Source organism: Sphaeramia orbicularis, chromosome 2 (genome assembly GCF_902148855.1).
Source record: "Sphaeramia orbicularis chromosome 2, fSphaOr1.1, whole genome shotgun sequence".
NCBI lineage: Eukaryota > Metazoa > Chordata > Actinopteri > Kurtiformes > Apogonidae > Sphaeramia > Sphaeramia orbicularis.
Genome location: NC_043958.1, coordinates 15,950,836 through 15,964,201, shown reverse-complemented (window position 1 = coordinate 15,964,201; position 13,366 = coordinate 15,950,836). Strand labels below are relative to the sequence as shown.

Genomic DNA, 13,366 nt, shown 5'->3' with positions numbered 1-13,366 from the left:
AAGGAAACGCTACAGTGCAGTGTTATCAGGTTAAGTGCATGAGTGTGCAGCCATGGCTGGGATTCAGCTCATGTGCATCTGTGACTGTATATATGTACAGGCTTTGGGGTACAGTTTCTGAAGGGGGACTCAATAATCTCTTCATTACACAGAACCCTCTCCCCACCACCCCTTTCCTCATTCTGAGCTCTTTGCCTAATCAAAGGGCCGGGAGCGGATCTGTGGCTCGCTGCTAAAGCAAACATCAGGGACACAATACACGGCGCAGGTTCTTCATTCATAAATAAAACATGCCACTAGGCTGTTTGTGTGCGCTCATCAGCAAGACTGAATCCAAATGAAAGTGTAACATGAGCAGGAGTTGGCCGCCCGCTTGGCACACATAATGCCAGGTCAGATGCGCCACACTGCAGACAAATCAAGCGTTATTGTTAAGACAAAGTGTGCTTTTATGCATTAAAGATAACAAATAGTGTTTAATTAAATGCCATTCAAAGTATTTCCATTCTGAGGATATAATCAGTATTGTTCAGGGCCAGACACAAAACCACTTACAATGCAAAAGGTAATTAAAAGAGAAAAAAAACGAAATATCAACTCTGAAATGTCACCTTTCTGCAAACTGCAGATATGTATATTCTCTACCATTCTGGACCAAAAATACACCTCATATCATCATTTCTCAATATGTGTGTGTCAGCTTTGTTGCCTCAGTAAGCAGGGGGCGGTCGGGGTGGATGGTGGATTTACAAAATCCAGGACTTTGCCACCAGAGAACAGTGTTTACTTGTCACCTCCTACAGGGTTTTGGTTTAAGCAATAAAGTGCTTTGGCCGGGACTAGGAAAGACTGATGTGGGAGAAACATTTCCACATTGTAAGGCATTTTTTAAAACACCCTTGAAGATTTTTTTGTATATTACACCAAGGCCTGGTATCTTTCTTTAAAACTAACCAAGTACTTGCTATGCTTAAATTCAACCATAAGAAGTAAAACAATTCTGGCTTCAAAATGGGCGATACTCAAGATGAAGTTGGCAGCTCTTTGGGTAAACCTACATTGTCTGTGATCACTCCACATCTATAGTTTTTTCATTTCAATTTATGTTATTTAGCAATATTTAATAACTATGGAAAGACATCCAGTATGGGTTTCATATAGAAAGTCAGTAATTTGTATTTATTAATAATTAAACCTAACCAGTATCTCTGAAAGTGCTGTTATTGTCTAAACCAAAAAATGGATGCAAACTATGCTCTCCTACAGCAAAGGATTTGATATTTCCATCATCCCCTACCAACCATGCCCCCCCCTATTGAGAGAAAGGCAAGAAAGAAGCCTATCCCTCAAAGATTAATTATACTGAGATTACATGTATCCATGATTTGAAATATACAAAAGAAGATTCTTGGCAACTGGGTTGTAAAAATCTGGGTCAAATGTAGGTGTTTCACTATAAAATAACTGGAACATATGTTCTATGAGATGACTTGCTATAGGATAAAGGCTGAGTAAACTAAAAATCAGTAAAAATCTGTGCCCCGTGTCCCTCAGGGCTCCATCAATTCAATTATTGTGGAGAGCCACTACATTAGAGTGTACCACTTCTCTCTTAGACAGCCGCAGGCGCTATGGAGAATAATACATACACCCCAGGAATATGCTAAATCATATGAGTGGCCCATTTATCATTGCCAAGGGAGCTCCCCCACCCCACCCACGCACTCCAAGTCATTCAGTCAGTCACATCGGCCGCTCTGGAGAGTGGGTGAAAGGGATGGTGTGGAGATGCGATTTGGCGCTGGCTGTCAGCGCTCGTCACTCGGTGAATGTGCTGAGTGGCTGGGGGGACCCCATCTCGGCCCTCACCCCTGTCCGTGGCTGATAAGCCCAATCTGTAGAGACGGCACCTGAGTCCCCCCCCCCACCCACTCACCCTGGTCCCCAAACCTCCACGCTGTCACATAACCTCCAAACAGCTGTCAGAAACACTCTATGAAGGTCCCTCAGCTTCGGATCTCCAAGCCTTTCTCTTTTTTTCAGAACTGAGAGGCCCATAAAAACCTCCTTTATCTGCTGAAAACACTCTACTGTGATATCTGCAGGTATTTTTTAACCATTATACACCCTTTCCCAATTATCCCATATGATCACAAAGTAAACCAGCCTTGCATGGTTGTCCTATTAACCCAAACAGGGAGTTAGGTTTCTCTGAATTAAGACTGATGATCGATTGATCTTCCTGCATGATGACTTTGCGTCTTCATCTTTAAAATGACTGCCCTGTTTTGTACTGAAATATTAATCATTCTCAAGCCACACTCTTAGTCAAGAAGATTTGATCTTGAACTTGACACATCATTAAAGCTGCAGGTGTGTCAAATGGATAAATTGTTGACTGGCAGTTACTGTATGTATATTTTTGGATAATATGATGGCACTCTCTATATATTTACCGCTTTGATACCTCTTATATACCTCTTTGAGCAGTCTTCTTTATGACGTTATGTGAATAGGAAGAAGATTGTAGTATATCTCATATAAAGGTTGTTGAAAAAAGCCAATGATTGTCTTTAACAGTTGTGAACCTTATCCAGGTCGGTCATAGACAATATTATCTTCATATCCCTGTATACATTACTGATTGTTGTAATTATAAAACTGAACTTTAGGTAATTAACAGTGGTCAAGGATGCTCTCCAAAAGTTTATACAATTTGAAGTTGTGGGATCAGCTCTTCTTCAGTATCCATGTCAGTACTGTTTCTTCAGGATTTTCCTTTGTCATCTGACTTTCTCCACTATAGGCAGCTGTAAACCAGTGTTCTACAGCCTGTTTACTTACAGACATGAGGTCAACATTTTGATTATTTTTATCATCTATAGGGACACATGGTGGCACAATGGTTATCACTGTTGCCTTAGCGAGATGGTTCTAAGGTCAATGTTCCAGTTCGACAAGGGCATATCTGTGTAGAGTTCACATGTTCTCCCCCTACTGTGCATGTCCTCCAGTTTTCCCTTCTATCAAAAACATGTATGCTAGCTTGTGTGGTGTCCTTGACCAAGGTACTGGCATGGATCTGCAGTTCCACTACTTCACGTGTGTTCTAGGATGGGTAAAATGCAGAGGTTGAATTTGCTTTTATTACAGGGGCCACAAAACTAAACTTTACTTCGCAAGTATATTTAGTTCTTTCAGTACAGTACTCCTTTTCTTACTCAAACTAATATGATAGGGTTTCTGTAAATCACAATGATGGCTTATCTTGTTCCATGAAATTGTAAATTTCAACTTTATCAAATCAGTCAGGCTTGTTTCACTCTTATTCTGACATCATTTCAGTTCATTCTGCTCAGCTAGTTTTGCATCATAAGTTGTCAGAGTAACTGATATTAAACCATTTTGAATTTGCTTCAAGGTGTGAACTGACAAAAACACAATACTTTTAAAGTGTCAGTGATAAATGGGATACTCAGGTCCTGAGGTGTACACACATCCAATAGAATTTTGTTAATTTTTGTAATGTACTGAGTTCCTTCCTCACTTCAAAACAGACTCAATACTTGATAACTTTAATGGGACATTCAGTCCTTTTTAAAGTCCATTCTACTTGATGATTCCTCCTATTACATTACTTTGCCTTAGAAATCGTAAAACAAAATCTTGCATACTGTAGCATATAAGAAATCTGTTTTCATGGACAGAAATAGCTGCTTCTTAGCTTGGCTCCAGGGCCTACTTTACCCTACTGTGTCACCCATTCTCTCTTTTTATTCACACATGCAGCGGCTTATCTCAACTTAATTTTCTACATGAAATACACTGGAGAAATCAGATTTTTAAATGAGCGATGCAATTAAGCTGAGCACAGGCATTTCTCTTCATCGTTAATGTTTATGCTTCAGTCAGCCATGAACAAATCAAACTCTGTGATCTCCCAACAGCCTGCGTGTGAATCTACTGTATGTGTGAAACTCAGATATCACAGTGCGTCCACAAAAGCCAAAGCAAAATAAAGCGTGTTTCTCTCAAAGTGAGATGGTTTATTTTCACATGTTGTTTAGACAGCCGTTTCCAGTGGTCGTGAGCTTACCTAACAGTTTAAATGCCTTTTTAATGGAGAGCCCTGCCCTCTCAGCAGCTGAGGCAGCGCTGCTTTTACAAGCCTGCAATGTGGACTTCTGTTTTCCCTGTTTTCTCCCTGACAGGAAAACCAGCATCCTGCCCCTGACAGACTTAGATTGCACTTGAGAGTGGCATCAAACGAGAGCAGGAGACAGAGAGTGGCCCAGCCCTGCACCACACCCCTGGGTTTTAGGGTGTGAAGAATTCCAGAGAAAACCTACAGCAGTGACAGGGCTGTGAATGAGCGGTTTGACTCCAGACAGACAGGGCAGGCCTGTTGGAAAGTGGCTGAGGCCCTCGCTGAATAAACCATGACCTGTGCTCTATCAAGCACCTAAGGGGGAAATCCACTGTTTTTCTTGTGAGAAACTGAAAGATCGCAGTCTGCCAAGCCGTCCAAAAGCACCACGTTGAACGTCTACGGTAGAGTTCAAGAAACAAATAGCGGAACAAGACAGACAGATCTGGCGGTTGTCAGACCATATTACTTGAAATTCATCTTGTGTGGCCTTATTTCTGAGGGAATACTGCATAGGGTTGAAACTGTGGATGTATTTCAGATAATTGTTGAGTGAATTTGGAGCACTGCAAAAAAGTTTCCATGGAGGACTGGGTGCTGACATCAGAGGGTTGGCTCTGTGATACAATACAATAACCAACCATAAACAATGTCTAAGATATAGAGATCAACTGGATGACACAGAGGAATAACTCATGTCTTCATCAGTCAACATGCGCTACTAGTCATGTTTATCTTCTTGAATATCCAAAGCAACACCAGAAACATGCAGATTCTCTAAATGCAGAAACAGCTGATTGGCAAAACAAATGTTTACTATGTCTGAATCTATTTGGAAAGGTGTTTGCACCTGTTTATGGATGTTATTCTTTTGAAAAAGACAGATATCACTAAAGAAACCACAAGATTTTTAGCAGTGTCTATATGATTTTGTTTGACTCAATTCTTTATCAAAAATATCAAGAAAAAAGCACATTGAAAATATAGGTGGCATTCGTTCAATTGAAGCCCTAGTTATATAGAAATGTTGTTGATGTTTCATCATATTCCTGGTCTTTGTACTCTCTGTTTTATTGTCCTTTGGTGTAAAAGCATGAATTTGATCTCATGGTTTTATCACAACATGCACTGCAATTTTGAATACTTGATCATTTTGAAAGCATACTGGATCTGTTCTGGATCACCCAAATTGTAACGGTTCTCAGATGGAAACGGTTCTCAATTTATGTCCCAAAAAGCACCTCAAACAAATCTAAAACCATGTGAAATCAAGGAGAATTTCTGATGTGATTTCTTTAAAATGCGCATACAAAACAGCAATGGAAACGCAGCTACTGATTACCCAGCAATTCATGTTTCATGCTTCTCTTCCAAATGATCCATAACAAAAGAGTGTTGTACTTTTGCACTGCCAGTAGCCGCACAACAGGAGACCCAATTAAAGCACACACTCCTCAGTAAACTGAGCTGTTAATACTGTTTCATTTACACTCGTGGTTGTATAACAGCACAGCCGAGACCTGAGGCGTACAATTGTGGCAGTGTGTTGCAGTGCCTTACACCGTCATAAAGATGCCTTTCGCATTCTTCTCCTACACAATGCCGTAGTAATGGTACAGTGGAACACGTCCCCGCGGAGCTACTCAGCAGAAGCCTGCAACCAGCACAGGACCGCTGTTCTCTGATCACGTTACAGAGACAACGCTAATGGATGTAGAGAAGGAAAGAACAGAGGATGTTAAAGGGAGGCATCAGAGGGACTTCAAAAGTCCATGGCAGTTTTAATCTCTAGGTTTGTCCGCTGGCAAGCATGTGGAGACGGGGGTGGGCATGGGAGTGGGTGCAGAGTGAGGGGGTCTGCAGGGCATAGGCTGGTGCGGTTAGTGAGTAGTTCCCACTTTGCACCACCAGCACTTTGACAATTATCTCCTTGATGCAGCAGTCTCTTTTTCATTTCTATTGAAGGAACCGTGCCTGAGCTCCGAAGCCTCCCAGGAATGCCAGGGAGAGAGAGAGAGTGTGTGAGGGGACTCCGACGGGGATAATCCCAATTTCAAATGGAGCTTAGTGATATCCCCCTCCTCCCTTTCTTCCTCCATCCACCACCCCTCTTCACCCTCCTCCTGTCTGGCACAGATAACTCATCCAGCTCTCTCAAGCCTGTGCATGCGCAGAAATTCACACACACCCGTCTGAAGTAATAATTAGCATGTCATCCACTGGTGTGAGTATGGGAGCCCAGCCTTCAGTGGAGCAAATGGTGTGTTTTTCTTGAGCTACGTTAAGGTCAGAGGTTAGTGTTACAGGAGGAGGCACTGATGAAATGAGCTGCCGCCTTGATGTGGCGAGACAGAAACGGAATTACTTTACTCCTGTACTGTATGGAACAGAACCCAAGTGCTTACACAAATTAAAAACTCAGCGGTCCTCGACTTTTCTGGACGTTCACTTGAAGGTATGTATGAGATTGGATATGGGTCATGGCTGCATGTGTCAAGAATTCCACCACATCAGAAAATGCATAAAGGTGCAAGTCAAAGCATCTGGTGATGATAATGGCTGTAAAGAATGTAATCTCAGCAGCAAGATGTCAGCGAGAGATCTGTCTGGGACAAAAAATCAACCAAATCAAGGGCCTTTTCACACCTGAAAGCCTTAACCAAGGTTTAGGTTCATAAATTGATTGGATTAGTTTTGGTTTCATATTGGAATTTTGCAAGTGTAGTGACTTTAAAACTACTAAAACTACTAAAAATACCTGATTGAATAGTAGATGGCAATGCATCTGATGTCAGCAAAAAAAAAGCTCAAGTCAAAAGTAGCAGCATATGCAAGAATGTCATATAGGATGCAGGACAAGATAAAATAATATCTTTTGAAATGGAGCAAATACCTGGAATCTTTAGATTTCAAAGACTAAAGGCTAAGAGGATTCACACTGAAAAGACAATGATCACATACCTTATATTTGTATGTGTGTATATTACGATTAGGCATCTCTGTGTAGAGATTTATGGTGTATGTATATGTTATATACATAAAAACTCAAAGTTGATGTGTGGGGGATAAAAGTCATAAAAAAAAGAAAGCTAAAGTCCCGCCCCATGTGAAATTAAAAAATAGAAAAATATTCTACAATAGTCAGTGGTGACAAACAGGTCAGTTTTGATGCCAGCATGATGTTGAAGATAAAGGGAAGAAAAAGTCAAGAAAATCGCAATTTGTCTGTCGAAGCATCAGTGTGAAAATACTTACATAGAAAAAAGAAACACCTGAAAGTTGCAGAGGTGATGTCATTGTTACTGTGTCTACATTCTGTACTGAATTGCTGAACATATCTCTCAACATGACTGGGCTTGTGGTGATTTTTGTCTCTTGTAATACTTTTTCTCCTTGCTAAAATGTGAAAAGATAATATTCATTATCATATTGTGATTCATCACATGCAAAGACACATGCAGTCCACCATTTAGATGATTCTTAACTACCTTTACTACAAACAGTGACTACGTGTAAAATGATGACACAATTCAAATGGGATCAGTTAAGTTATTTATCTCTCACCATTGACTACAGTTCATATTTCTTCCCATGGGGCACAATAGAAGGATCTGAGCAACTTGTAATTTAACTGCTCCAACCTGCTCTCCACCCTTTGCGCATAAGAAATCCTCAATGTCTCATTTGCTCTGGACCATGAGTACCTCTCTTTGTTGGACCATTGTTCAACTGTTTTGGTCCTTGCAAATGTGATTCCAATGAAACCAAAAATCCAAAAATGTGGACAAAACTACACACTGTGAAAGTGACACTCTGCAACGGCTGCATTACATTCTCTACCTTAAAACACATTAAGTCTCAGGCTTACTTCAAGTGTGGGAGATGAGATTTCTCATAGCAAAGCAGGAAGGAAGACATGCTAAACATCACATCCTCAACTCGAGTCTAGACTCCTATAAAGCTACATCTTGTTGACACTAATGTGGATTGCTGCAATCTTCAACCTTCAATTTCTTCTAAAATTGGTTGTGGTGGATATTGTTTTAATTCAAATCAGTCAGATATTTCACTTAAAAGCTTACCATCTGGATAGTAATGTATGCACCAATATTGTCATATGATACATTACTATAAATTCTTCTTGATTTGTTCGCTTGTGCTGCTTCTAAATTAAAATAGAATGAAAATGGCTTAATTTATAGCACTCGCACTATAGCACTGTTAAATGACATCCACTTAACTGCTCTTATATCAAATTTGCCACAAGTAAAAGGCTACAATATGCTTATTTTTCTCCAAATCTATTCAGGCCCATGTGAATCTAACATCATGTGGTGCTAACAAAGGTTCCATCGAGGATGCACGCATTCCGTTCATGTATACATAGTGTGGAAATGAGCTGGAATGGAAGCGGGATGTGACTGATTAGATCCCTGAGTGGTTAAAACCGAGTTAGATGTGACAATCTGTAAGTCCACAACTGAAGTATTCAAGGAAAGTGACGCAGATAAGCCCTGGAGACTGATGCCATCGCTGTCTCTGCTGATGCTGATGACATGGTACAGTAGATTCACCTTTGCATTTCAAACCCAGGCATGGAGTTTACTCATGCATACTACTGCTAGTGTGTCGAAAATTAATTCAAGCCTCAGTGACAGCTAGAATCTGTTGTGTTAAAGCTCCCTTAAGCGATCTATTGAATCCCTGCCCAGCTCCAGGGGTGCTGTTCTGTATCTGCCCCGTGCTTCGACCTCCTCCTCTATGGGGAGAGACGTGAAGAAAAATAAGCATTCTTCCTTCAGGGATCAATAAAGAATCACACAGTACAGTGTGAAAATCTCGCACTGTATCAGGCCTTTCTTGTGCGCTGTTGCTTTAGGCCTGCTGCCATGAAGAGAATCTCTAGCAGTGCTGAGGTGTAAGTGGAACAGCTGGGCCTGTGGTTAGAGCCTCTGCTCGGAGGCTGCAATCAGCTGCTTCATCACACGGTTCACTTTGTGACCTCGCTTAGACTCACACACTCACCCAAAGATATTAAAACACACATGTACCTCATATAGAGGCTTTCACATCTTAAATTATTATTCCTTTTAACACAAATCCCCTTAAACAAACAAAAAAAAGACAGTACTGAAAGCACAATATCAGCAATCTGCAACACAACAGCAGGAGCTTTTGTAATGTAAGAAAACCTGACTATGCATCTGATTGACCTGCTGTTCACAAAAAGCAGTTTCCAAACTACAGCTTAAGGGGATGGTTTGGATTCGTGTAACCTTTTAACATCCACTGGGACAATAATAATCTGCCTAGGGCTTGAGGTTAAGGGTGAGCCATGTTTGGTTGGGATTTAGCCACATACTAACCACAGACACTAAAAGATATTCCCCATCAAATAGAAATCTAATACATGCAATTTTTGCCTTACACATCTTCTGTTTTAGCCTTAACCTTAGGTGAAAGATGCGTGAAAAGGGTGGATGTTTAAGTGTGAGTCCAAAGCAAGGTTTATGTCTTTTGGCCCAATTAGTTTTGCTTTCATACTGTGATTTTAGGAGGTGAAAAAAATCCTATCATCATCATTGACTTTAGCATGTTGTTAATTCAGCTCATCTTTATCTCCTTCTATTGTTTGTGATGATTGTGATGATATTGTGAAAGTTCAAACTATCCAATAAGTGTTGTTCATTTAAATTGTACATAAACCGAACCACTTCTTTCAGTCAGACCAAAGACAGGTTGTCTGGTCCTCACCGTGGTCCAGGGAAGGTTTCATACCTGTAGATTTGTTTCAGATCAAACTAGAAAGTCTAGACAAAAGACCAGTAAAAGCCTCCTAAGTGTACCCTATGTTTAGAATACTTTTACCACCACACCATGCTGTCAAAACAGACCTTCTCCAACAGGGAGCTGAAGTCATTATGTCTCTCTCTTCAAAACCACTAGGCTCCTTTGTCAAAACAGCAGTTTTGCCTCTCAGAACACTACGGTTGCTACTCTACTGCTGCCATGATTGCTTAGAATCCAACGTAACCCTTTAAACGATGCATCAAACCTCAAGAACACTATAAACGAGTCCCTATGGGTAAAATAACAGTGTAGAGCAGTAAACTGTACACTATAGACAAACCTAACCTATGTGAAACCAATAATTCCTTCAATAAAGTAGTGAACTGCTTCACTAAATGACCAATAACCAATTGTGCACAATGGTTACAATTATTTCTGCTACTTTTGTTGGTTATTTAGAGATTATAGTTTGATATTTTCATATGATGGTAAGAACTACAAAAGTCATTAATTGGATTGCATCATTAGTTATCCCTCCAGTTATTTCAGCTTGCCTATCAGCACAGCTACACTTTTTTGCAGGAAACCAGTGAATGTATTGTGGAACTATGAGGAAATAATGCCCCTGCCAAATAAAGCCTCCAAGCTGTTAAGACATTGCTTATTTCATTCAATCTCTGTGAAATTCCTGCTTATACTGCCTTCCGACAAAGAGCTGCAAAAATAAAGATGGACTTTTGCCACGGTGACAGGCTGGCAAAGTCTGACAGTATGTATATAAGTGATGTGATGCTAGGATACTGTGGTTTTCTGATCTATATGCAGATTAGAGGGCAAGAAGCTCCACTTTGTACTTTACCATTGTTCCTTCACTCTTGCTCCGTGCGACTTCCCTCTGCAGGCGAGCCACAGCCAGCTTTTCCCTAAACAAAAGGCGAGAGGAAGAGAAAGAGGAGAGAAAACAAGAGTGAGTCAACATGTGATCACTGTAAAATGAATGACACAGTTGGGCAGGTTTTGACGACAAAAGGAAAACTTTTGAAAAAACAAAACTTCTCTGTTCTGTCATTCTGCACTCTGAGGAGCTGGGGGTCAACCAGGAAAAAATGCCAAACAGAGAGCTCGCAGTTCTGTCCGAGCAAAAATAGCTCACAGGAAACAAAAAGCAGGGCATCCTCACCCCAGATACACACTCATAACACACCCACTCACACACAAATACACAAACGTATACACAGCTAAACAAAGAAATTGACTGTGCGCGTCCAATCCGATTCCCACGTGAGGGCATTCCAGGCTTTAATGGGATAAATCTTGGCACACTAGCACAGATAATAAAGAACTCTGGTTCACGGGGTCTCCTGAGGTACCAAAACAACTACATCACAGCTTGCTTCAAGGGAAACACATCTCGCAACAAAAAGTGTTTCTATTGAGGAGGGAAACCTGTTCCCTGGCTTACAGTAATGAAATTTTTTCATGTTCATATGCCAGTTTCTGAGTAAAACCACCCTTGGAATTTTGAAAAACAGGAGTAAAAAATGCAAGTTTCTGAAGTGTCTAAGTAGTGTTCGTGAGTGATTCACAGAGACCTAATATGAGACCGTGGGACCTAATAGAGGTTTATGTAGCTGCCAGCCACAAGTAATCACAATCACCTGTGCATTTTTCACATTTCTGCACCAGACCAGACACCCAAACCCCCTTCAAACCTCCCAAAATAACTCGTGACTAACATCTCCTCATCGGCTCTGACAAGACATCATTGTTTCTCAGTGGCTTACCTGTCGGCTGGGAAAAAGCCCCTGTGATTAAGAGACAGCTGGGGGACGTATATTGTTGATGGATGATTCAACTGTCTGGACAGAAAAGACTAGCGCTACGAGCGTCTGGTGGAAGTCACTCTCCTGCTGCGGTTCCCCTCTTAATGGCACCAGACTGAATTAGTCAAAAGTGGAGGCTGGCACAGCGATTGTGAAAGCAATGTGCATGGTGACAAATCCAGGAGGAAGGCGAGCAATGAGGAGGTGTGTTTGGGTGTGAAAGTATGACTGTGTTTGCATTTTGTGCTCAGGTGGTGCTGAATTGTAAATTGAGGTGTGGGCACATGAGGTGTGGGTATGTGCATTCATAAAGGTGAAAGTGATGTTTATGTGTGTGTTACCATTAAAATGTGCCTGCATATATGGGTGGGAGTGTGAAGAAGTGTGTGTTGGCATTCTCCTAGAAGTGCAAAGAAACAAAGCACAAACACTGTACTACTCTACAAAACCACTTAACAGGTCACTGGCAACCCCATTAAGGGTAATGGTTTCACACACATGAATCATTGTTGGATTGGTATAGTTCAGGGGCTGCATCATGCTAAACACATAATGCAGAATGTAGAATTAAGTCAATACATGCATTTTGACTGCATATTTCGACTGTTAGCCTAACCATAACCCTAAGATAAGCTCCATGGGTTAAGGTTCTGTGAAAAGGTTGGATGATAAAAGGTTTACGAGAGTTGAGTTAACTTGAATGTTTCTGATTTTAGTCTCCATAGGTTCAAAATGTAGTGTTACCATGCGCCACTGTGGGTATTTGAAGTTTGGAATCAGTTTCGCGATGAGAAATGGTCATTTTTTGGTGACGTCAGCTGACTACAGTTTTGAGCTAAATGTCTTGATTGCATATATCGATGAAAACAGCTTGTACATTAGCTATGTAGGAGACTCAAGTTGTTTCTTCAAAGCCTCTCTCCAGCTCCTCTACAGCAGCAACAGTCAACATTATTAGCTATTAGCATAGAAATGTCATCGTACTGAAATCAGTCAAAGTCCTCAATTTGGAATGTTAAGTAATAGTACATAAAAATGATGTAATTTAAAGGTTAATTATGTAGAACTTGAGCATGTGTATGTGAAGTTCATGTTGTAGGCTGTGTTATGCTGGTAGTTGGGATTTGGTAGCATTTCTAAGCTGATTGTAGCTACTGTCACACACTGTTGCCGCTGTAGAGGAGCAAAGGAGAGACACCTAGGAATTCAGAAGCATAAGGATTTTTGAGCACACAGAAATTAGCGTACAGACTATTATCTTGGATTAAGTCTACCGAGAGCACTAATGTCCACGAACAACTCACCTTTTAATGCTCATTATTTTTAGTATTAATTGAGGTAATAATGGTGTAGCTTTCAGATTATATTTATATGATGGTAGGTTCAGATACATACAATCGGACACTTTGAACCTTAATACTTAGAGTACATTTCAAAACCTGTGTCATTTCACTTTTGATTGTGTCAGTAAGTTGCACCAGTACTTCTACGCACACACATACGTATCTGTACTTCTACTTCTGAGAAGAGAATGTGAGTACTTTTGCCAACTCTGCATGCTCCACACCTGAGACTGACTAATGCACCCGTGTTCCAGTTACACAAT

At 40.7% G+C, this 13,366-nt stretch overlaps 2 protein-coding genes across 3 annotated transcripts in view; both read right to left on the bottom strand.

The window, feature by feature from the left end:
* LOC115434446 (ly6/PLAUR domain-containing protein 6-like) overlaps nucleotides 1-13,366 on the bottom strand; it is a 1,359,089-nt gene that overhangs the window by 1,200,644 nt on the left and 145,079 nt on the right.
* Nucleotides 1-13,366, bottom strand: part of LOC115434240 (nck-associated protein 5-like) — a 197,458-nt gene that overhangs the window by 89,129 nt on the left and 94,963 nt on the right. For all 3 annotated transcript variants that reach the window (XM_030156080.1, XM_030156088.1, XM_030156092.1), the window contains one exon: nucleotides 10,797-10,860. In XM_030156080.1, the coding sequence (XP_030011940.1) occupies nucleotides 10,797-10,860 (64 nt within the window). The remainder of the gene's footprint in view (nucleotides 1-10,796; nucleotides 10,861-13,366) is intronic.